The 26,482-nt window shown below is 38.7% G+C and overlaps 1 protein-coding gene across 1 annotated transcript in view; it reads right to left on the minus strand.

Moving 5' to 3' along the window:
• LRP1B (LDL receptor related protein 1B) overlaps positions 1-26,482 on the minus strand; it is a 631,162-nt gene that overhangs the window by 252,003 nt on the left and 352,677 nt on the right. Inside the window, exon 7 of the mRNA XM_066553313.1 lies at positions 16,774-16,936. Coding sequence (XP_066409410.1) covers positions 16,774-16,936 — 163 coding nt within the window. The remainder of the gene's footprint in view (positions 1-16,773; positions 16,937-26,482) is intronic.

Raw genomic sequence — 26,482 nt, forward strand, 5'->3', positions numbered from 1 at the left:
CTGTCAGCTGACTGAAATCCCAGTTTGTCCTTGCTGGTGCTAAGAGCATCTGGATTTCTGGAACTCAGAGCTTTTCTTTGCAGGAGCCTAAAGGTCTGACCTGTTGCTGCAGGAATGGGGCAGCCTGCTGGCTGCTCACTGAGGTGAGACATGGATAAATTCAGCCCTGTCCACAAGACACTTCCACAATCTCCATGGCAATGTTTGCCCCACAAGAGGACTGCCCTGATGTCAGTGACCTCAATACAGCTGTGGGACTTTCAGCTGTGACTTCTTACACATCCCTGCAACCCTGTTACCTGGTGGGTGTGTTAGGGCTAACTAATACATCTAAAACCAAACACCACAACATGCATCTGCTCCTTCTTTAAAGTGATATAACTGAGAATAGTCTACACAGAAATGAAGAAAAGCATATTTGAGAGCAGCACATTGTGAGAGATGATTGGAGCTTGCCTTGCCTGCAGGAAGGATGTGATCACTTCGCTGTTGCTATTTTTAATTGCATTCTTGCTGTCCTGGAATTCAAGCAAAACTCTACATTAAAATATCAACATTTCATCTGCAGCATCACCTGCTGCATTCATCTGTTAAAGCTGATGCCTTCAAGGTGATATAGCTCATTGGTTTTCAGGCAATAAAATACCCCAAAACATTCACAGAAGGCCAAAGCACCATCTGGCAGAGCCCAGAAAGTGCCACGGGGCACAGGAGGCACCGAGGGCCCTGCCTGGGGAGAGCTGCACTGGCAGCAGGCACAGAGCACTCACTGCTCATAACTCCTTGTTTAAATTTTTGGGGAGATCCTGTTGGTTTTTGCATGGAGATCTTTTTTTGCATCCTGTTGGTTTTTGCATGGTGACATCCTGTTTCATGCAGGAGGCAAAGTTCAGTTTTCAAGAATGTGCACTTGCTATGAGAGAAAGATGCACGGGCTCTCTGAGGTTCTCCCACAAAAACACTGTCCCATCACTGGTTACAGTAAATATTCCAATCAAATATTAATATTCCACTTTAAATACTAATAATAGGTGGAGCAGTTTCTCAAGAGCGTTGAACACTTGTACAATAAAGCTAAGGACTGAGATTGCCCCACTTGCACAAGGCTTCTTTTTTAAATATTTAAATTTTTTTATATTCTTTCTTTATATCTGTGACCAAACTAAAAGGAGACCCATTGTACTTTTCTTTTTTTTTTGTCCCCTTTAATTCCCACCTTTTCTTCAAGTCTCTTTATCCATCTATTTTTCACACTACTACTTGGCTCCTTAACTAGATATTTATCCTCACTTCCCTGTTTCAGAGCACTGCCACTGACTGGAAGCCATGGAGGCTGAGCAGTCTCAGATGTCCCCATTTGGGAAATAAATGGTTTAATTCACGCCCTGTTACTGGTCCATGATGTTAATTACAATTCCATGTTCACTGCAGAACTTTATGGCTTATATGGAGAGATGAATAGAGACTTGATTAACAAGCTATGGAATAAATGGATTTATTTCTGGGGCTGATGTTTCTGAAAACTACTAATGGGGTTTAGTAAAGTAATATTTCCTGTTATTAAGTGGCAAGAGGGAAGCAGATCATACACAGCCATATCTCTAAGGAGTACATGAGATGAAAGACATGAATATCCTCATGCAGCCCTGTGGTCTGTGTGTGAGTATTTACAGTAATAAATCTCTTGTCAGAAAGCTTTTGCATTCCATCTCTCAGCATCTGTACTTCTGGTACAACAATCTTGTCCTGTATGTGGTTTTTTTTGTTTGTTTTTTTTCTTCCTTTTTTACAGAAGGGTCAAAACCAGCTTAAACATTATTCTGCTGAGAGGCAACTGCTGCCAGCTTCACCCTCCTCTAAGTTGTGCAGCACTGAGGTGATGACAGACAGGAGTTCACACTCCCACACTCTGGCAGCTGTGTCCCTCCGTACCTTCCAGGGTCACTTTAAAAAAAATGGAAGTGGAAACTCAGTAGAAATCATTTCCAGAAGTTCTGCTGGGCATCAGAAAGCTATCTTTTAGAATAATGAACAATGTGTCACAGAATAAAGAACATATCTTGCTTTGAACAGCATCAAAAAGTAAGGGATGGCAAGGAATATGAGGAAGGGAATTGGACATCCCACTGTTCCAGCTGAAATAGGATGCAGGTGAGTAGGATGTATAAGAAAATCTCTCTGTATAGTGTGATTTCTACAGAACCATCCCAGTGCCTTCCCCTGTGCAAAGTCCTCTGTCACTGTCATATTTTCAGAAAAATCCCTTTGCAGGATTTCTTCTCCTGGGAAGCTGAGAAGCCTCAGAGAAAAAGGAAAACAATAATTATCTGATTCACTTCTCCTGCGTTTTGCTGCTTTGAAATGTGGTTTGGACATTGTTTACCAACATTGTTTCATTGGTTTCATGTGAATTGTTTTTATTTAATGACCCATCACAGCAAGCTGTGTCGAGGCTCTGAAGACAGTCACAAGTTTTTCATTAGTTTCTTGCTAAGCCTTCTGTAAGTATCCTGTCTCTATTCTTTAGTATAGTATTCTTTAATATAATGTAATATCATAAAAGAATAAATTATCCTTCTAAGAGTATGGAGTCAGATTCATCATTCCCTCCCTTTGTTGGGGGACCCTGAAAATACCACAATTCCCCTTTTTTAATCCTTCTTTATAATCATTAGTGACTCATCTACACAGATACAAGATAGGGAGGACCTGGATCAGCAAGAGTACTTCAGGAAAGGATCTAAAATGTGAGGCAGTGACAGCTGGAAGGGCACAGAAAGAACAGGAGAAAAACATGTAGAAAGAAGAGGAAAATTCAAATCATTAAATCACTTTTACCAAGGTAACACCTGACCAGAATCTAGACCCACATCAGTTTTATCACAGTGCCAAAGAAAAAACTCCAGATAAATAGCAAGTATTACACTCAAGTGTTTACAACAGGAAACAAACAAACTTTCCTACTTCCATCAGCTTCCCAGGAAAATGGAGACCAAACAGAGACTATATAGAGTGCAGTAACTAAAAAATTCGAAATTTGGATGAAGAAGGTGTTAGTGGTGGGGAATATATAAAAGACTATATTTTTATATAAATATATATATATATATATATATATATATATTTTTTATATTTTTTTTTCTTAGTCTGGATTAAAAGAAGTATCTGCTAGTTTTCCTGAAGTAGCTAAAAAGCCACTGCAAAAGGAGGCAAATAAACTGTTCTTCATGCCAGCTCACAGGATAATTAGAGACAATAATCCTAAATTGACAAAGATGTACAGTTCATGCAATCTCCTCTCTGAATATTATGGATTATGAAATTTAGGCAAAACCTGCTTGTAGAATGTCACAGGCTCATTTATTCTGCCTTCAAAGAATGTGATAAAATAAGCAACCTTTCAACCTCTTTCTCTAATCTCTACTCCTTTTCCATACAAAGTGGACAAGGTAGGGCAGGTGTGGATCTGTGTAACTTATCTCCAGGCTGTGAGATAAGTAAGAACAAAACAAAAATAAAAATGCACACAAAAGAGTTACAAATGCAAATCCAAGCAAGCATTACAATTCCTGTGTTGCCTTAAATGTTCCCACGATGTGAGCTATCAGAATTCTCTGATTACATCCACTGGTTATTATTTCAAAACGCCCTCCTCATGCTCTGAGGAGTGACTGCTGCTTCCTTACATAAGTGCTGCCTCACACCCTTGCACAGAGATGCATTTTGTTCAACTCCTGCTCAGAATGCAAAGCTGCTCATTTCCAAACAGGCACTTACCAGTGTTCACACCTCTGTCTCCCACTGCTTCCCAGACATTAATGAATTCTTCTTCACAAAATCCTCCCAAGCTTAAATGAAGTGAACCTCACGCAGAATTTAAACCACAATTTCAAGCCTACCCAGTAATTATGACTGCTCAGCTTAAGCTTGATGCTGCAGAGCCTGATTCTGCCTGTGACACTGAGACTGTTATTTTCAAAAACCTCATCCCAAATCACAGGCAGCTCAACACAGCCAAAACTTCTGCCTGAGGACACAGGTGGCTCATCAAATATTATTTATATATATATATATATATATATATATATATGTTTAATTATATTAAAAATACATAAGCAGAAGAGTCTTGTAGAACATCAGGCTAAAATAATTTATCCACAAAAGAATCCTCTCCTAAAGTCTTAGAAATCCAGGAATCCTCTCCTAAAGTCTTAGAAATCATACACAGGCACAACATGTATTATGTAAGCAGCCTCACTTCAGCAGTCTCAGCTGTTCCCTGAATTGGGTAAGACCTGTGGGCATTCAAACCTTTCAAAATAAAGCTGCCAGCATATTGAGAGTTTAAGCACGTGTGCAAATTCCAATATTAAGATTTCACTCTTGAAAATGTTAGAATAGACATCAAGTTTTCTGAAGTGACAGCTGCATACACCAAAGTATTGTGATCTGCTAAAGTATTGCTGCATTCAGGAAACTCTACGTGACAAGTAACAGAACAGCAATTTAACAAAGAGATTCATACATAAAAACAAACAAACAAACAAATCCTTGAACTTTCTGAAGATGCAATGTTTTCACATCAGTAAACCATGTCAGACACTCAGGAATCCAAACAAGAGCTTGGCTTGGTGTAGTCAACCCAGTTCTGTTCCAATTTAAATATTTTGGTTAGAGGTCTGATTTTCTGTTGAAGGCAGTGTAATCCCTGTTGGGAATGCAGTTTGCTTTTTCTCCTCTCCTTCTGCTCAGCCCCAGGAGCTGTGCCAGCAGAAAGTACAGTGCATTTCTGTTCTGCTGGAGGAGAACAGCCAAGAGGTGGTGCTGTGCAAGCCCTGGGTCTGGAGAAGCCTGTCAGCAAAACCCTGTGTTTGTAAAACTTACAAAGCTCTCAGAAATGCAAGCACTGGTTTCTCAGCATGTAAAAAAGGCAGTGAGGTTCAAATATTCTACTATTAATACGGCATTTTCATTTAATATCTGTTGAATAAAGATCCCTGAGTATTTTGGTTTGGGGTTTGTCGATTTGCTGTCAAATGCTAATGAATAAAAATGATCTAAACAAAACTGAAGCAGAGTCAATGAGATTTTTTTTTTAACTTGATGGCCTTTTCCTAGATTTCCCTGTGCTAAAGGTTTGCCTCCTCAGTGAGCTAATTACCCATTGATTCAAAGTAAACAAGTTTTTCAAGTGCCAGCCTGGACAGTGGCCAAACTCCTAAATTCTGTTTCTTGGAAACACCAAGACTGAGACCAACTGCAAATTTGGACCAAGTTTTTTGTGTGCACAGGAAGGTGTTTGTGTGTGAAAATGAACCAACTAGCCCAAGCTAACTGGTAATGAGCAAACTTCAAAAGGTTCAGAAGTTTCTAGCACAGAGCATATTCATTTCAGAACCAAGACAGAACCAGTGCTCCCACATTTTGAGGAGTTTTGCTGGAGTTTTCAGGATGGTGAAGCAGAAATTGATTCTCCTTCCACTTTAGGCTGACACAGTTGTGTTTCAATAGATAACTTTGGACAGTTTATTTAACAGCTCTGTGGCTGATCAAACACATTAAAGTGTGGAAACCCAGGGCACCAGGAATATTTCTGTGTCTGCTCTGGGGTGCCCTGACCTGCAGGGCAGCACTGACTTTGACCCTCATTCATGGAGAAAGTTTCCTGGACTTCAAGATAGACTGGAATCCACAAAAGTGTGAAATAGATTATAGAGAGTAGTGCAGGTGTGTCACTTGGTGAGAAATTGAGGTTTTGGGATTTTTAGTGTGTTGTGGATGGAACTGAGATGGAGGGCACAGGGTGTCATCCTGGGTTTCTTCTTCATGCTTCTTCTTCCTCCTTCTTCTTCTTGGGTTTGGGTGGCATTTTGTAATTGGGCAGAAAAGTCCCCATTGCAGCTCTGTGGGATCAGTTATTGGGTTAAAAGGGAAAATAATCTAGGTGTCAGTTCTTAATTGGATAGTTTAGTCTATAAAGACCTTGTAACAAGAGATTGTTGTTCATTTTGTGCCTTGCTGCCAAACTCACAGCAGTGAGACTGTTTTACTGATAAGAAATGATAAACACCTGAGTCCCAACATGAACTACTGTCTCAAGTGCCTTCAATCCAAACCCAGAAATCTGCTCCTCGTCCCCAGTGGCCACAACCTTCTACCCAAGGCAGCAATTTGCCTTCTCGACCACCAGGTGAGAAAGCTGCTCATGCTGCTTTATGAAGACAAAACTAAACAATTAAACTTACAATTTAACCACTCAAATCAAGGCAATTCCTAAAAAGCGGGGTAGGAACTTTAGTAGGATAAATTTTTGGTATCAAAATCCCTTTAAAACCCAATTTGAAGCAAATCCTCTAAAAGAAAAAAAACAGAGCTTCCTAGAATTTATGTTTTAACCCATTTTCCTTACAATCTCTCAAATTCCTCCAAGTGGAGAAACAAAACAAAGGGTTACTTTGGTAATGATTCAGCCATACTTTTAAATAGCAGCACTGAAACGTTAGTAAATAGAATTATTGACATTTATTCTTCTAGCACACCATTCTTTGACATTATAAGCTTACAGACCTGCACAGACATACATCCTGATGTGAAATTCAAGGCTGAACCTTGAATCCCTTCCAGACAGACAGTCCCAAGTGACCTAATGACAGAAGGACTTCTAAATCAGTTAAATGCTAAGGTCGCCTCAGACTTGATTTTTTTCCTCTATTTATCAGTATCTGCTAATTAAAATTGTTTTTCCTGTTCTTTATTTAATAAGAATTAAAATCTACCTTGCTATTCTACCAGTCTTTTATAGGAATAATATGGATTTTCTCTTCTAGAATAGGTTACCACAGTTCCTGCAAGTTTTCCATAGGCCATGAGCTTTTTATATTTTGTTATTTCCTATTAATATCTCCAGATTTCCTCCAGCTTTTCTCTATTTTCCACCAAAAGGGGTCATGTTGCAGCTGAGCTCAGCAAGGCACGTTCACCCTACTGAGCACAGAAACAAGACCACTGACATGCAAGAAACCTCAGGAAAAAAATAAAATTGGAAAATCAATATATATTAAAAAAATAGCCATCCATGTAATCAGCCCTGAGAAAACAGCAGCTCCATCAGGATGATATCATCACACTGCTGATGAATTAACTGAATTGACTGAATTCATCATTTTTGTTACTCTGGGTGGTTCTGGTTAATCCAGAGCAAGAGTAATGGACTCAATGATCCTTTTGGGTCCTTTCCAACTCAGAATATTCTATGATTTAGTGGTTTTATGCTTCAAACATGGCATCTACACAGGCAGTTATTTATCTTGTGGGAAGAAGGGAAAGAATGGCATGGCAAGAGTTTATTAGAAAATTCATGGTTTGCACAGTTTTGCACTACTGCAATGTTAAGGCTCAGTTAAAAAAAAAAACAAGCAATATGTGGGCTGCACTAGGAGAAAAGATTTGGAAAACTTTAGAACACCATAATACACTATCTGTGTTAAACACGAGCTTTTTGTTCCTGTTTTCATGTTCTTCATTTTAGAGGAAAAAAAATCTCTATCAATAGCTATCTATGGATATTTTTAGGTCTAGACTAATGCAAGTACATCTAAAAAAAAAAAAAGGGTCCTTAGCAGCTATATTTTCAATTCTGTTCTTGCTCTAATTCATATCTGAGCCTGTCTTCGAAAACACAAATGACCTTACAGAAGATGGTTAGATAATAAGACAATCAGGTAATAAAATAAAAAATTAAAAAAAAAGAAAGGAGACTTCAAATGGATGTGAACATTATGTCCATGCATTATGGAGGCTTAAACTCCCATTTATATTCTCATTCAGCAACAAAGTAGCCTCAATTGCCTTCAGCTTAATTGCTTTCAACTTGAAGAAAATCACTGACAGGGTTGCTTAAAGCATGTAGCTTTTTCCTGGACATCTCAGTTATTAAAGGAAAAAAATACAAACAAAAAAGAAAAAAACCCAAAAAAACCCCAACAACAAACTTCTAGACTTCTATTCCAGGGAGAATAACACGTTAACATGTCCATTTCTGGCTCTCCTTAACAAAACAACAAGAAAAAAAATCTAATTTTCTAATTCATAGGTCTATGGTAATTTCAGTAAAAGAAGAGCATTTTGAGCGGAAGCTTAATGAGAAGCTTAATTAGTGAAGGGCTGAGGGTGAGGGGTGTGAGGAGAGGCAGCAGAGCAAGGACTCCAGTGCCCCAGGGAGGTGTGAAGCTGGGTGGGAGGATGTGTTGGATCAGCTGTGCATGGCCCCAGGCAGTGCAGCTCAGAGTTTCATTTGTGCTGTTGGTGTGCCCAGCCTGGTTTGCTGAGCCACTTCTGATGTTTAGAGCCCCAGAGCAGAAGGCAGAGGTGGTTTGGGTAATGAAGATGCTGAGGTTTGGCAGCTCAGCTCCCCAGGAGAACCTGAGCCCCCGAGAGAGGCACCACACTGACTTTGTGCCCCTCCGCACCAAACTTGGGATAAATGAAGAAAAGTTTCACTGACTTACAAGCTAGTTTTTTGGGGTTTTTTTAAATTTTTCTCTTTACAAACCACAGCTATCTTGTAATTCCACAAATGTTTTTGTATTGTATTCCCACTGATTTCTTTTCATACTTGCTGACACTACTCAAATGTTGTTCCTCTTAGTAGCAATATATGAAATCCATTACTGGGCACATGCTGCATAAGAAAAAAGGCTCACTTTAGTTCATGCTTCACCAGTATTACTCTAGTTAGCTTTTCATTCTCCAGGCACTATTGTTATAATACCAAGTCTCAGAACATCAGTTCTGAACTATTCTAATAACATTGCCAATGTTCGCTTTGCCAGCTCTTTCACAAAGGATTATTATCAAAAAATACATCCTTTGTCACTGCTATCAGTACCTTTTTTTTCTCTGAATGCAGCTTGGATTGGGCATCAAATACAGCCCACCTTCAGGGTATAGAAGAAGACAATATTAATTATACTCATCCATCTTTATTTTCAGAAACGTTTGATTAATGAAAAGGTATGCACAATAGCAAACACTCATCATTACTTGAGAACATGCATGTACCAAACATGTTCAAGCCTATTCTATTTTTATTGTTTTGATTATAATTGTCACTCCAGACCAATAACCTGACATTGTGAGTGAGTTCCTTTTTAATGCAGTTAGGCCACATGCTTGGTATTTTAATTCCTTTAGATTTGTCAGGAACTCTGAGCCCTTTTCAACTGAATTAGCTGACTTTTTCATACAAGCTCATATCTTTGCATGTCCATAAATCAAATTTTATCTTTTAGTTTGCTGTTAAAAAGAACTGCAATTTCTCCTATCTTCTGTTTGCACATGAATGCAGAATTGTTGTATCACCTTATTTTGGGAAGGAGACCAGTTCTTCACTAATTAAGCTTCTGCTCAAAATGCTCTCCTTTTCTTGGAATCACCCTAGATCTATGAATTAGAATTTGGGGTTTTTTTGGGGTTTTTGTGAAAAACACTCAGAAACAGACATGTTATTCTGCTTTTCCACTCATGCAGGGCTCAAATTCATATCAGAACCCGTCTGCAACATAAACATGTCTTCAGCATGTGACAATAGCTCTTCTTTTTCTTACCAAGAGCAGCAGCCACAAGGTTTCCCAGTGCTGCTGCACTGGAATTGAAGTTTCAAGGGAGAAAAGATCCAGGGGGAAATGCAAAGGTGAAAGAGTTTTCTGTCTCAGTTTAGTTACAACAATTAAAATTAAAAGATGGAATAGCACGGAAATGGAAGCAGTTTTGTAAAACCTGAGATCAGACAAAAAAACCCTTTTTTTTCATAATTTTCTAGCAAGCATTTGAGCTGAAGGGACTAAAAAAAAAAGCTGAAATAATTTTTAAAAGCTGAAATAATTTTTAAAATTTTTGGGGTTTTTTTTTGGTCTGATTAAGTATCCTTTCTTCTCTCATCTTATTTTGGCTCCTCTATTACACCTTCTCCAACTGTTCACAGCCTGAAAGAGGTTGTGGAGGGGGAGGACGAGCAACAAAATATGAATTCTTAATGAAAACTTTCATATTATGATTAGTTATTACAAAGTTTTTAGTGGGTTTTTTTGTGTAAGGGTTTTGTTTCTTTTGTTGGGTTTTTAATAATTTTTTTAAGATTCTTTTCAGGCCATTTTTAAAAGTTTTTTGAAGTGAGTGAGTCTTATATGTATCTTACAGCTCTTTGAAAATCTTTGTGACAAGAAAAGGAGCTGAGCTCTTTTAATAATGGCATGTTATTAAACCACTAATGATTTGGCTGTTTAAAAGTGAGCTTTAATGATTATAACTATCTTCTTTGATCAGCAGAAAATTGTGACTAATCTGATAGGGAAAAAAAAACACCAAAGTTTTAAGACTCAGAGTCTCTCCTAAGCCCAATGGCTGCTATAAAAGCTCAGAGGCAAGAGAGTTAAAAGAGAATAAAACAGGCAGCAGACAATAAGTGCAGATGTTTTATTTTTACCCTGAACTACTCTCCTGTTTAAATAACAATGAAGGAAATAGAGAAAAAAAAAAAGTATGTCTGACCTCCCTTCCTTTTTGAATTTCTACTCTTCCTCCCTGCAAAAATTTTCAGCTCCTCGCTGATACCTCCAGGCAAATATGAGTTGAATGCAAACTCTATTCATTTTGCCTAATACAATTTGCATTTGTGGCTGGATTTTTTTTTTTTTTTTTTTTTTTTTTGGAAATACATAGGTACAGAAAGAGAAGAAAAACAAAATGACTGTCAATAAATTTGTTTCAGGAAGGTCCCTCTCCACCCCTCACCAGCTGATTTGCTCTTTGCTGGCTGTTGGGGATTTATTCATCCAGGATTTCAGGGCTGGCCTTGGGTTCTGTCCCATCAAGCATTCCATCAGAGACCTCACCCATCTTCTGTCCAAAATCCCACCAAGCAGGACAGCTCTGGCTGGCTTACATGTCTGCCCATGATGGCAAAGAGGTTGAGTTGTCAGCCCCAATCTCTTTCTATTTATACCTTCAATCTCTTTGACTCATTAAGGGCTGTTTTCCATCCTCTGGGATGGCTTCTCCAGACCCCAGGCACCATCTCCTGAGCATGGCTCTCTAATAAGGAAAACTTTTCATTCCATGATGTGTAAATTCTTTTCCATTTCCTTTGATTTTGAGTGAAAAGTGCTCAGTGGACCTTGCATTGCATTTTGATCTGACCAAGAAAAGCAAACATCCCACGAGCATGGTAACACAGATTGAGAAAAAACCTTTGCAACAGCATCTGAACACCCTGATCACAACAGGGGGATGACCAACCCCCAGTTTCCTCCTCTTACCTCTACCAGATTTGAGAGGTAGAATAAGTTCAAAAATAAATCTTAAAAAAAATTAAAAAGGCATAATTAAATATTTCTTATTATTCTTCTTCCAGATCTCTCAAATATGGTATCTTAAAGCTGCTGTTTAACTCTGTTTTTATACAGAAGGCTGAATTTCAAAATATCTTTTTACCCCCTTGCTTCCTGCTGTCTTCTGAAATTTCAGACTGAGGCAAATTTCCGTATTGTGTTTTACACAATGACATGGTGTATTTTAATTATCATTATTATTTTCATACTGTGGCTTTGATTTGAGCCACAGAAGAAATCTGTGCTTAGCATCTTCAGAATCAGCAAGGAAGTTCACAGAATAAAATTTTTATATTTTTTCCTTGGAATAAATTTCTGAGATGATGAAGTAGACAACTTCAGCTGTTAATTCTTCCCTTGTTCCCCTTTGTTAATCCCAGAGGTATCAACTGATTGCTATTGCAGATTTAAAATGCAACAGAGTATTTGGTTGGGTTTTTTTTGCTGTTGTGCATTTATTTGTTTTTTCCTGACTCATTAACATTACCAAGAAATGGTACATAACACCATAACACGTTAATAGCTGTTGTTCTTCAATCATCATAACACAATCTCTTTTTGAATGCATTCACAAATATTGTGTGGAAGAAATAAGTGGAGCCTGTGGGTTTTTCTGTATTTCTACACCATAGCAGAAAGAAAAGCCGATTAAAAGATTTATTCAAATATTTACATGACACACACTGTTGCAGTATTAAAATGTGAGCTTGCTCCTTTTACAAATCTCTTTATAAGTCTTTTCTCCCCTTTGTTCCCAATACAACTTTTAAATGGCAGTCACAAGTTTGAATGACTCCAGCAATGACTCAATTGTTCATCCCCTCTGGTTCTTCTCTTCCCTCTCCTCCTCTTCTCCCCCTCAATCCAGCATCTCTTGTGTTGGCCTCCAGTGTGCCCTGGCAGCCCAGAAACCCACCCAGGTCCTGGCTGATCACAGGCAGAGTGGTCGAGGTGAGACCCCACCTGCAGAGCTGCCTCCAGCCCTGGCATCCTCAGCACAGCAAGGACGTGGAGCTGCTGGAGCAACTCCTGGAGGCCACAGAGATGCTCCCAGGGCTGGAGCCCCTCTGCTCTGGAGCCAGGCTGGGAGAGCTGGGGGCGCTCAGAGGGGAAATGGGAAGGCTCTGGGGAGACCTAAGAGCCCCTTCCAGAGCCTGAAGGGCTCCAGGAGAGCTGGAGAGGGACTTGGGACAAGGGATGGAGGGACAGGACACAGGGAATGGCTTCACACTGAAGGAGGGCAGGATCAGATGGGATTTTGGGAAGAGATTATTCCCTGTGAGGAGGTCAGACCCTGGCAGAGAGTGCCCAGAGAAGCTGTGGTTGCCCCATCCCTGGAAGTGTCCGAGGTCAGGCTGGACAGGGCTTGGAGCAACCTGGGATAGCAAAGGTGTCCCTGCCATGACAGGGGGTAGAACAGACTGAATTTTAAGGTCCTTTCCAACACAAACTGTTCTGGAATTCTGTGATGATTCTATGGAGGTTCATGTAGGAGGTATCTAAACCATTTCCTTAGTCCATTATTGCTCCTCACTCTGCTCCACACATCCTTCCCTGCTCCAGCCTTGCTCTGCACATCCTCTTTGCAATGTCACCCTGTGTAACCTCTAGTCACATTCTCCTTATGTTTGAACAGTTTTGTCAGTGGATGCTACATCAATACCCTCCACATTTCAAATCTCACCTCCTTGAAGTTCATCTTTTTCCATAAGCCTGGGAAATAAAGTAGAAAGTTGTGGCTGGCATCCCAAAAAAAGCATCACAGCCATTTGTACAAGCTGCACATTTCTGGAACCAGGAGTAGCCCCAAGGCTGCAGCCTCATTTGCAGCTCTTCCTGTCATTTCCCCATTTTCTGACATTCCCAAAAAAATCAGAAAATAGGTATGAAGAGAAATTAGGACACCCTGGTATTTATATTATTCCATGTCTGAGCAGTATGAGCAGGACTGAAGTGTTGGGTGGGATCTGCAGCACATCCCCCTGCTCCAGGGCATTTTTGCTCTGTAAAATGGTGCAGTACATTCTCCATGGCCATCGTGGTGCAGTGGAAGGCAACAATTTGTCTTGAACACCGGAGGCAATTAAGTAGACATATTTACAGAATAAATATGAAGATGTACACAGTTAGCACCCCACAATATTAATTCCCAGTTTTCCTGAATGCATTCAAATATCACAGAGCTTGAACAACAGGCATTGCATCCTTCTTATTGAATACAAAGAGATGCAGAGCCATAAAAAAAAAATAAAATGCTCTGTGTAGAGCCATTTAGCAGGTTGTGGCAGAGCTGAGAGAGAACCTAAATCTGATCCATCCTCTTGTGAGTTTTAAATGTGTTACCTTCCCCCATCATCAATGTCTGCTGATCAAAGTCTCATGAATATGCCAATGGAATACTGCCTGGAATACTCTGAAAAACCATTCCCCAAGAGTACAGCAGACCTAAACTGAAGATCTCAGCTAAACCCATTCTAACCCAGCTTGTATTTGTTTCATGTTGACAGCCAGCAGCACCATCATCAATTTTACACCAATTTCATGGACCAGCAAAAGTGATTGCTTTAGTTCCTTGACCACTGAAGAAAAGAAGTCCTGTATTAAAATTTATCAAAGCTATCAACTGCAGACATATGGAGCCAAACATCTTAGTTCAAAGGCATTTGATAGATAATATATTATTGTAAAACAATTTATCCTCCCTCTCTGTTACCAGTTTCCACTTCATTTCCTACTCTCATTGTCCCAGCTTTTCCTTCAGTCCATGTTTCACTGCTGTGTCTGGGCTCTGAAGGGCTCCCAGGGACAAGTGGAGGCACATTCTCTGCCCCTGGAAATGCTGCTCTCCTTTACACAGGTCTGATACTTACTCTGTGCTAATCTTAATTGATAATTAGTTAATGAAAGAGATGAGGACCAGCACTGCAAAACCCCTAACTGGGTAAGTTACCAGCTCACTGGGGGCAGCAGGAGTTTTTCTGGTGGTTGTGCATTAGATCTAGTCTGGAATAACCAAAACATCAGACACAGTTCAGAATGATAAAGTGCTGAAATCCTGTCAAAGTCACGTGCTTGGAAGAGAAATATAACAAACGTGGCTCTTCAAGAGCTGCATGAATAGCAAAATATTTTCTTCCCCTCAATTTCAAATTCAGTTTTATGAGAATAAATTTTTATGAAAAGTTCTTTCACTCCCTGTGTGATAGGAAAGAGGCTCAGTAGCTCCAGTTCCATTGTAAGCTCACAAGAGAATATATCAAACCATCACCACTAAACATCTAACAGAACTTGCAGGCACACAGATGTAAAATTAACCACACTCAGAACAGATATTCCTGAGTGCAGCCAGGGGAACCATTTGGAATGAGCAAATTTTCCACCATGCCTTGGCTGTTTTATGGATAAAAGCAGAATTTCTGGTTCCTGACATAACTGAACTCCTAACACATGGATGTGAACATGCAAGAATAGCAGGGCTTGACCCTGTGCTACTACAGGAAGTTTATCACAGACATAAAGGCTTGGGACCACACTCTGAATTTTTTAGAATTGGAAATGGTCCCCTCTGAGTAAGCAGCAACTCATTCAGAGCTCAACTTGCACTGAAGGTTTTAATATGGATGCTTTTGTCATTTTTAAAATAAAATAAACCCACCAAGTTATCAAGAGATCAGTACCACCCTAAAACTCTGACACCAAAATAAGTCGCAACTACCATCAGCATGAAAGGGTTCAAAGAAAGAAAGGACAGAAAACAAAAGAAAAAAGAAAGGATCAAGAGATGTTTTTTTGAATAGCCAGAAGGCTTTTTCATTATCTGTTTACATTCTGTATCAAAACCCAGTCAAAAACTAACAAAATTAATATATAAATTGGGGGTTAGCAGTTAAAATGTTTGTTAGTTATCCAATTAACAGAACAACATACATCAGATAATTAATAAAAATGCCAAAAAAACCAGTAACGAAATAACTGCTGAACTACAAAACATGCACTCTGATAAAATTTTCCACACTGTGTTTTAACCACAAAATAAATGGAGATTGCTTAATAAGAATAAGAAACAGTGTAAAATATTATTGTGACCATTCCTCCAGGCCAGCCCTTCCCTCTCCCCAGAGCAGCCACTCTTCACCTTGCACTGAGCAGGTGGCTCTGAGGTTTGTAGCCAGCTGATAACAATTGAAATCTCTCATTTTCCTGTCCCTCCTGACAAAACCAAAGGCTTGGGCACAATTCCTACATCCCTGACAGTTAAGATTAGCTAATGACAAGCTTTGGATTCATCCAGTAAATCCAGCAAAGAATGTACAAGTAAAGGCATAGAAAAAAAGGCTGCTGTCAGGAAATTTGAAAGCTTCAAGTTCTTTCAGATCAGAACTTGCAGAAAATCAATTTCTGCATGAATTTTTATTTTTCTTTTTAAACCACTCTGCAGTCAGATCAAGTCAAGCTTACCATCTGCTGCAGAGAGAAATACAGCTATACTCAAGATCACATTATCAAACTTCTTTGTAAACTTTACATGCAAGCTGTTCCTGTCAGAATTGAAGTCATTGTGATAATGCTTCTTAATATTCGTTCAGGCTTTAAATAAAGACTGACAAAAGTCCACATATGGATGACAAGCTGTTCTACTGTAAATATTTTTGTATTTGTTGAGAAAGGGCTTATGGCAGTTTAGGACATATTCCATCAGGGATTTTGGTCTGAACTACTTACTGACTAATAAAACCAAGGTAAAATCCTTGCTCAAAACCATTACCAAAATTTAGTTATAAATTAATTTATCCTATTTCTACTCCTATTTAGTAATGCTTTTACATCATTATTGCTTAAAAACTTTTCCCAGCTGGTGGATGTTATAAATTGGAGGATATTTAGTGCTCTGTATTTTAAGCAAGGCTTAATTCCCAACTGGCACTGAATGTAGTTGTCTGTGGAACAGAAAATGGTAATTTTACCACTAGAGCTGACCCTCTAAAGAATAGTAAAATTCTTCCACTTTTTTTTTTTTGTGTAAATAAGCTCAGTACACTCATTTCCAATATTCCTGTAAATGAGGGGATAGAGCATAAAAACCCTCCAAAAACTCCTTTCCCGCATCCTTTAGTTAGAAGCACAACTTACAGAAAAGCAAACACCAAAGCAAATGTTGTGACAAGTAGGGATTAAATTGCTTTCTCAGTTTTGATTCCATTTTGAGAAGTCACAAGGCACATGCTGCAATAATTATTGCAATTAACACAGTTAACTATTTGCTCCACGTTCATTGCACATTATTGCTTTAGTACAGCAACTATGCAAGTAACTCACTACAGCAAAGGAAAAATAGTTATTAAAACACTCATGTGAAATAAATCTTAGTGCAAAGAAAGAACCTTACCCTGCTGTTGGATCAAGAGCTATGGCCTTGGGGTTGCTCAGGTCCAGCTCGATGAGGGTCACGCACACTGAGCCATTCTGGCTGCAGACAAAGATCCTGTCACTGACGTGATCCACAAAGTAAAAATTCCCCGTGATCCAGTCCATTGCTATTTGCTGCACATCTGCCAAAAGAAAAAAAGGAAAAAAGAAAAAAAAAAAAAAAAAAAGAGCTCAGGAGTGCAGTTTCAATCCAAGTAAGCGAGTGCGGGCTGCTCTGCCAGCAGATGCTCCTCTCACTTAAAGGGCTCCAGCTGCTTTACATCTACTACAGGGTTTCTAATAAGGAATCCAATTCTCAATACACAAATAGGGGTTGGGGAGAATTGTTTCCTTTTAAGTACAGGTATCTGATTGCAACCACAGTGGTTTGAAAGATGCACATTTGTTTTGAGCTCTGTTAAATATTTTAAAGTCTGTCATTGTTATTTTTTTGTGGCCTCCTCAGAAGCAGCTCCACTGAATGATGGTGCACCTGTGGAACACCTGGAACACTGGTGGTACCAGGTTGCTGGGGAAGGCAGCTCTGAAGGCACTCAGATTCTGGATTTAGTGTTCTAGGATGTCTGCCAGACCCTGGGGATGGTAAACTTTAAACTTTACATTTGTAAAATTTAAAGGAGTTTGTTGGTTATATTTAAAGGGGACTAAAAACAGACCAGAAGTACTTAACAGGGATAAATAAAATAAAATGTGATATGCACGTGTAAAACCACCTTATCTATGCATTCATTTTCATTTTAAATACTTTTTTCTTGTAGTTCTGGGGTATCTGGATGCTGCCAGATTTCTGATAGTTGCCACAAGAAGTAGAATTGAAGTAAATTTTCTGTAATAATATAGAGATGTTCACTAACAACCAAAGTTTTCTTCTCAGGACTCTGTGGCAGCTCCACAGCACCCTAACACAGCTGCTCCCTCCGTTCTTTTCCTTGTGGAACCACCCTCTGCAAATGCCTTTTAAATTCTTCATTTTTCTTATAAATCAGCTGACCTGCCCATACACCATCTTAGTGTTACAGTAAGCAAAAGTACAGAGAAGTGCAAAAAACATAACTTTATCAATTTTATTTAACTAAGATTTCTTCCTCTTCTTATTGACAGTATTGTATTGATACCACTCTATAGGAGAGAATTAGTTATTCTTTAATAAAGGACACTGCAATTAATAGAAAAATATATCATGTTAAATGTTTTCAATGATCAATATCAATGATTTTTGATTTAAAAAGCTTAAATATGTTTATTATACTACAGTGCTTTCAAAATAGTCCTAACATAAGCTGAGATTCTGTCATGATAAAAGAAGCCAGATATGATAAAATATTATTACATAGAGAAGCTGGTTTGGGTTTTTTTTTAACTTTTAGTTTTCTGTATGTTTATGATCCTTCAGATGGAGGATTTTTAAGTTTGCTTTCCACAATCAAAAAAAAAAAAATTGCTTCCATCACATTCATGCTGCATTGGAGAATAGTAAGTAAACTTGATTGAACAGAAATTGAATTCATTGACTTTTTGATGATAACGCAGGGCTTATGAGCCTTGTACTTAAAACAGACATGGAAGCTCATTTATTGTCCTTCAAAGTGCAGGTAACTTAAATAAGATTTACTCAGTGAAATACCAGGAACACCAACTGTATCCCACCTCAGCCACCCCATTACACAGTTCACTGCTGTCTTCTGTCTCTCCCATTCCTGCCCTTCCACTACTCATTTCCCTTTTAATTCAAAGGGAATATTGTTCCTGATAGGTCCTATTACCAAGATCTGCTGAGCCAGAATAAAGAAATGCTCCATTTAGCCCAATAACCAAACTCCAGAGAAGGCCAATGTCAGATGCATGGTGAGATATGTGAGCGCTGATGGATTTCAGACAATAGGAAGAAAACACTTTTTTTTTCTCCTTCCTTTTTCCAAACAAAATCTAGGGCATGCTTTTAAAAATGCCAGAAGAAAACTCTGTGCCTCTGGAAATCAGTAACAGTTAAAGCATTTTCAACGTGCCCGCTTACCATTTTCTAAAGTTGGATTTGTGGAATGAAAAAATGTATGGTTTACTGATTCAGACTTTTGAAAATTGCAGATTATCTCCTGTGTAACAGATGCATTTCAGAAAATATAGTTTAAATGGGACAAAAGGTACAAAAGGGATCCAATTTCAGACATTTGTAGAAATAAAACTAGTAATTAAATTCCTGCAATGAGCGCTCTAGAAGATTGCTGTAGATGAAAAGTGGATGAAAAGGAACAAGGTTAGGTAGCAGCCTGTTGGAGAAGGGTGTGTTTTTTCTTATTGTGTGAATGTACCTATTTTGAGAGAAAAGCGATACATATGTGAAAGGCACATCACACACAGGTTATTGGATTTAACATAACAGTACTTAGAGTTATGAAATGTTTACTCTGTTCTTTCCTTAGGTTTTTGGTAGCATATCACAATAAATTGCACCAAACAACTTGGGTTTTTTTATGGAAATCAAGAATAATTTTTTTCAAGGTCATATTAGGGATAATCTTTTGCATTGGGTTGTTAAAACTGAGCTCAGCATTCCAGGAAAAGTGAGACATCCAGAAGCAATACCACACCATAAACTTTGTGTCAAACAGCACTGGTAGCTGTTGGAACACTTATTCATCCAAGTTCCCTGCCCAGCAGGATTTGGGAAGGGCATAGAGCTCCCAGCAGCAGGAGCATGGGCTTTTGGAGAGCTTTAGGCTCATTCCAACTCCATTCCTTGTAAAGCTGTTCTTTCCAGAGCATGCCATGTTTCATCACTTCTATCACAGAGTTTCCAGAGCAAGCAACACATTAATTCACAGTGATTTTCTTCAGAAGAACAGACTGCCAGAGAGATGTCCTGAATCAAGGGTTTAAATAAACTGAAAGAGTTAAAAGTTTAGCTAGATTTAGTTAGGGGAGGGGATAGAAACAATTAAGAGTATAGCAAGAGGAGTAGAAATAATAAGGGATAGTTAATTATTAGCAGATGGAATAGTTAAGGCTAAGATGTAAATCATGTGTTTGTCTTTACTGTGTTCAAAGAAGCAGGATAGGCTGTGGATCTGATTGTGAAAAAGAAGAGGACCTGGGCCCTGAAACCTGAGCTATAGCCAAGGGGTCCAAAGACTGCCTACAAGGCAAAAGTGAAGAATCACTTTGACCTCAGAGGACCAAAGACCCATTTGAGGTGAGGAACGGCACAAGTATGAAGGAACTTTGGACTCATTTAAATACATTTTAATACTAAACAGGGGTAGGCAGGGTTAGGTAATGAATATGTATTAGGTGTTTTGGGAATTATATGAATATATAAGACTTTTTTAGATCAATAGAGAGACAGAGCCTGTGATTCCTTGCACGTGCCTTTGGAAATTGTTCCACTTGTGCCCGGTGCTGTAATAAACACACCACTTTTCAACTTTAATTAGTTGAAGTGTCATCTGCTCATGCTTCAGCCCTGCTGTGCAAAGAACACTTCCCTCCCAACCAGCCCATCACAGTCCTCAGCAATTCCTGTGGGCACTGAGCACATTTGGCATCTGTGTGTTGGAGGCACCATTGATCTGCTCTGGGGTTTGTCTCTGCTCCTGCCTTGGACACATCCACCTTCCCACCAGAGAAGTTTGTAAAGAATTGTCCAGGTCCACTCCCCCACCGAATTAAATTCTCCATGAGAAATCCCCTCAGCTGGCAGAGAATGGGTTGTGTGAATCCCATTTTATCTCCATGGTTTGGCAGCAGCTCCGCATGAGGCTGCTGTGAATGGCTCCCCATCTACCACACGAGTTGCACCCACTGCAAATCATTGAGGAAAGGCTCTGGTTGAAATGGGGACTTTTAAAATATATATATAAAGCTTTTGTACTCAAGAAACTCCTGAATTCATTTCATGCCTATTTCTGGATTCATATTTAAACCCCACTATGTGCAGATGTCTGGTCCACTCACATCTTTAAAATAATTAATCTTTTTTTCTTTCATTTGCATGGTTTCAGAAGTCTCTAAAAAGAAATGTTTTCCCTTGAAAACACATATATTTATTCTGAGCAATCTTCTATATAGTTCTGAGAGCTTTTCCTATATTAATAACAGTTTCCTTGGAGCATTTCTGCCAAATGTGATCATCTTTCCTTTATTACTTTCTAAAAACTAGGATTTCCTCTTAGGGACTTCATAAAGAATAGTTAAGACAGCATATAGGTTAAATTCTGCTCTACTTAATGACATTATGTAGACTGTGGGCACGGCAAAAGTGTGTCTGGAAGTGAACTTTTCCTATGTCTTTTAAACATACTGACATTATTAGACCTTTAGAGAAAACAATAATTACATATAAGGGTGGCTAAATCTTCAAAGGGTTCTGGAAATATATGTCTTATGGCCAATCCATAGTTTATGGAAATCAGAGAAAAACAGAATGGCTCTCTTTTTCCACTTTGATTTTCACACGTATATCTTGTACTGTATGAATTATTACATTTATTTCCATTTCAAATCAAGACTAGCATAAGACTTCAGATTTTCAGCAGAAGAGAGGCAAAAGCAGGGACATATTCTTGGTTTTATTCCTGCTGTAATCAAGGATTCTGCCTATTCATTATCTATTAAAATCAGTGTTCTATGAACAGATTTCATTTTTCCCAGATGTAGAAACAAAAATTAGCAAGCTTTTTCCTGTTAAAAACTTTAGTATAAACATTCCTTATTTTTAATGTAAGAACTGATCTGAGCAAATTACTCAGTGGAATTCTGCAATTGTTGGACTGTTTTTGAGAAACTTCTGAGTGAACTGGGGAATGATTTTGGATGAAATGTAATTAAAATTTGAAATATTCCTTGAACTCTCCATATGCTTCTTGTCAATGATGAAAGAGATAGACTTAGGTTCTATTGCCTTTTATAGTCAATTTTTCTTTAGTCTGGACATTACTGCAATGAAAACTTCCTCATATATGCATGAATAAATCAGTATTGAGTTCATATTTAGATTTTCCCCATATTCATATATATTTAAAATATATATATTTGAAAGTGCTTAAAACAATCTCTGCTTTTCACATGGAAATGCTGGGTTGCTTTTTAGGTTTTTGTGGGGTTTTGTTTTTAATTTTTTTGGTTTTTTTTTTCTTTTGCAAAAATTGATCATAAAGGAAGAATTATTTTGTTTATTTTAAATTACTAATTTTTCTTCTATAACCCTTATATCTCGTTTCTGAATGCAATGTCCAAACTGGCATGGCCAGACTTAGTTTAATTTATTATCTAATTAGAAAGAAAAAAAAAAGAGATAAAATTATATATTTATCAGGGAACAAACCAAATTTATTGCAAAGACAAGCAGAAAGTCACTTGGGAGTACTTTTTGCCTCCACTGAGTAAAAAGCCACATTTGGAACAAGACAAGGAACACCAAGTCTTCATTTTTTTTCCTCCAATAGCCAGTGATGGTGAGAGCAGGTAAGAAGAGTTAAAACACATAAATGACAAGCTGTGAAACCCTGCAGCATCACTGCCTTTGCTGTGCCACTCTTTTGACATTAATGCTCCTAATTAGCAGCCCAGACAGCCTTGTACTGACACTGTGCCTTGGGAAAGTGAAGCTGGAATTCTGTCAGCAACGCCACTTAAAAAATATGATTTTTATTAAAGATGTCACCATTCAATAAGTCAGACACACAATAAATTTCAACTTTTAACAGCCATGTCCGGAGTGATTATTACATAAGTTGAAAAATGAAAAATCAAGTGAAAAATATCCATCCATCTTTTTCAAATTACTCATCCTCAAATATCTGATTCCTCTGAATTAAATCAGCCTTCGAGGATACTCTTTGTGAGAAGCACAATGAAGAACCTAAAATATACTAAATTTAAATAGGCACTTTAAAGCATCTAGACTTCAAGTTCCTCAAAAGAAGAGAAAGCTTTTCCTTTTCTTTGTGGAGTAAAAGCATTTCAATTTCAATCAATTTGGTTACTGACAAAAATATTGTTGGCTTTCTTTCAACCCCGGAGCATAATATACCACATTAAAAACCTATAAATGTGAACACTGAGACAATAGCATCTTCTCCAAGCTAAAGAATTTTCAAAAATATAAGAATAATCTAAATATTATGAATGCTTAATGAAAGCATTCTGATGGCTCAGAAAGACACAAAGTCTCTCAGAGACGTGGTTGATTCAGGCACTCTGAGATTCAGGCATTCAGCTTCCCAGCACGTGCAGAAAAGAAAACTTCTGGGCATTTGGTGAGGAACTGGAGCAGGTTGTGGCTGGAAGGGGTTGTGGCCCATCCCTGGAAGTGTCCAGGGCCAGGATGGATGGGGCTTGGAACAGCCTGGGACAGGGGGAGTTGTCCCTCATGGAATGAGATGATCTTCGAGGTCTCTTTCAACCCAAACCATTCTGTGATTCCACAATTCTACACTGGCTGAGGTGGAATATTGAGCAGGTACTGAGAGAGAAATGTGAAAGTGTGGCTTTCATAAACTTCCTTCTTCCACTGGGGATCCAAAAAACCGATATTAACAACAACGATGACAACAACAATCATCAGCAACATCCTCCTCTAACAAATTCCCTTACACAGCACTCAGTGGAAATGTGATGATGCCCCAGATATCTTTGTGCCTTTCCCAGGAATTTTACAGCAGGGTAGCAAAATCTGGCCCTAAATTCTTAAGCATTCTTAAGCATATTTCTTCTATTCCTTTTGTTATAGAATGATTCTGTCAGGAAATGCATTGGGCTTCTGGAATGAGTCAGATGAATGGAATTTCTGTTTTTGGGCCCTGCATCACAGAGCTGGCTGTGATGCCAACGGGTTAAAGGAGCAAGGAGAAAGTGTGAAACAATTAAATAAGGGCCTTGTGAGTGGCCCTATCTTTTAATCCTGACTGTTAAGATTTTTTACAGAGGGTGAATTTTCTGACATCAACCTCATGTCAGAAAAAAGTAAGAATTGCTTGAAAACCATAACATTCCTAATTTCTGCATTGCTGAGTCTCAAACACATTGCCCAGCGATTGCAAACCTGTAATGGGGTCCCAGTGGCCCATGTACATGCTGAACAATAAAGACAGATTTATAGAGGTACATAGCTATAACAGCCTTATTTTTTTTTCTTTTTAGCTGCACATTCAACAGCTTCTTATAAATCTAGCGAGACTGTAAATCAAACCCAGTTATTTACTTCCAAGCAGTTAAGTCACCCACTGTTGAAATTAAAGCATAATTCAGCTGCAACAGGCGTCCCTTCAGGCACGTGGCCTCGGAGAGCTGCTGTGGGGACACGGCCTGGCTGCTCCAGGCTGTGACATTCCCTTCCTCCAACCACCTCCCACCTCCCTAGGACTGCCCCCTGCATGGGTTATGAGCCCCATAAACCATCATCACACAACAATAAAGCCACTTAAAATGCTTTTTTTTTTCCACAGACAGGCTAAGCAGCGGATGATTGCAATGCAAAGAGATGCCGATAAATATATGGAGTTGCTTTCACAATGCAAAGTATAAATTTGAAATGATTTCCAGAGAAAGTCTGAACAGTTTAATACCAGAGGTAAGCAACAGTGCTTTGAGAAATGCTTTTTGGGGAATAATTGAGGAGTGAATTATGCCTGACAACTCTTAAAAAATGAGTTAGGCAACCCAGGAAAGGAAACTCACTCTCCACTTTTTTGTAGAATGCAACATTTTTCAGAAAACTCTCGATTCACAGGACCCAGACATGCTGTAGGTTCTTGCAGGTACCATGCAGGCCATAATTCTGTAGGATAATTTCATCTGCTGCCCACTCTAGTTGCTGTTAGCAATGCATGGTCTAGACAATATGAAATGCAGGACATGCAATGACCCACTGGTGTAAACCATTCCCAAAGGACATAATTACACTCAGTTATAATCAGAAGCTAATACTGACCATAGGGTATTTAATTTTCTTATACAGACACTTCACATTGGGCACAAAAGTCTTTGTCTTCATCTCAAACCATGAAAAAAAACCAGAAAAAAACCCAACAAAAAAAAACCCCAAAAACAACATAACCAACCAAAAAAAACCAACCACCCAACCAAAAAAACCCGACTTTATTGCTAAAATAAATAGAACTTGCTTTTAATATAATTAAAATCTGCATACTGAGTCCATTTCAAATCCAGCTTGAGAATTACAACTTAGACAATCTAAAAATATTCTCAATATTAAAAAATACGACCTGCATGGTTAGTAAGCATACACCTCATTTCTTCACACAGTATTTTAGAAATAAAACCCTATCATGTACTTTACTAGATTAAAAAAGCCTCTTTTTTAGGGTTGCTAAGGAAAGAAAAAAAAAATCTTCTTTTATTAAGGACATTGAGATTTTCTTCATCTTTTCCTTTCCCCCTAGCAGAGGGATCATCACACCATCAGCAGGCTGGCACTCCTGCAAAACTCTGAAACCACTGCTCAGCACCTACAAAAGTCATCTGAGAAAAACAAACAAATAAAACCCTTCCTGCCTACCAATGCTGCCAACAGACAATAATAAATGTATCCCATGTAAACATTACCTCATCCTCCCTTTCTCCCTCTCTGTCCTTTTCCTTTTTTTCACCCATTTATTACATATTTTCAATATAAGAATAGTAACCTTTGAGGAGAAGACTGTTTTTCATTATATGTGACCTCACCAACAAGACAGACAACTGCCCAGACTTAAAATATTGACATTGTTACTGCACTTTAAAATAATAAAGAAAAATTCCTTGTGAACTTCTTTCCAGTAATATAAGAAATAAAAATAAAATATGGCTTTTGATTTATACATAAATTACTTTTCTATCCATTTTCAACCAGACATTGGGCCACTGCTTTTTTTGTTGTTGTTTATTTATTTCTCTCATCACCCCAATAGTGCTGTTATTGGCTTACCTGAGCATTATCTTAAACCAGAATGGCACCATAGATCCCATTAAAAGTCTCATAAATCACTCACACAGCCAGTGCTTCCAGAAATATGACTCCAACTCAATGTGCTTTTATGTCAGAGCCTGACCTTTGCTTTCAGAAGGCTTCCAGCCCTTCCCAAAACTGCCCACCCCAGGAAGATGTGAGCCCATAATCCCATCCCACCTCTTCACAACCCCTGAAGCTCCGGGTACCTTGCGCCAACCTCTTCCACCTTGTGTGTGTATCCCCCCAGCATTTGAGGTTTTAAACCTCACACTGTCTCATTCTCTGTTATTCACAGAATGACCAGGTTGGAAGAGATCTTCAGGATCCAATCCATACGCCAACAGTTCAGCTAAACCCTGGCACCCAGTGCCACATCCAGGCTTTGTTAAACACACCCAGGGATGGGGACTCCACCACCTCCCTGGGCAGCCAGCCTAGAGCTTTATCACTCTTTCCATTAAAAACTTTCCTATATTTCCCTTGACATATTCTACATTTAGAGGGGAAAGGACAAAGCAAGCATGGTGCCTTTCTTCCTACATCACTGCTCCTTTCATGTTAACAGTAAAAACCAATTGTCCCAACCCGTGCAGAGGAGAGACACAAATCTGCACTGCACCCTCCTCCAGGTCCCCTTGGATTCCTCCTAGCAATAATTTCTACCCATGAAAGTTTTGCCTACCCTGATGTGAGCTCAGTTCTCTGCTGAGGGATCCCAAAG

Source organism: Molothrus aeneus, chromosome 7, assembly GCF_037042795.1.
Source record: "Molothrus aeneus isolate 106 chromosome 7, BPBGC_Maene_1.0, whole genome shotgun sequence".
NCBI lineage: Eukaryota > Metazoa > Chordata > Aves > Passeriformes > Icteridae > Molothrus > Molothrus aeneus.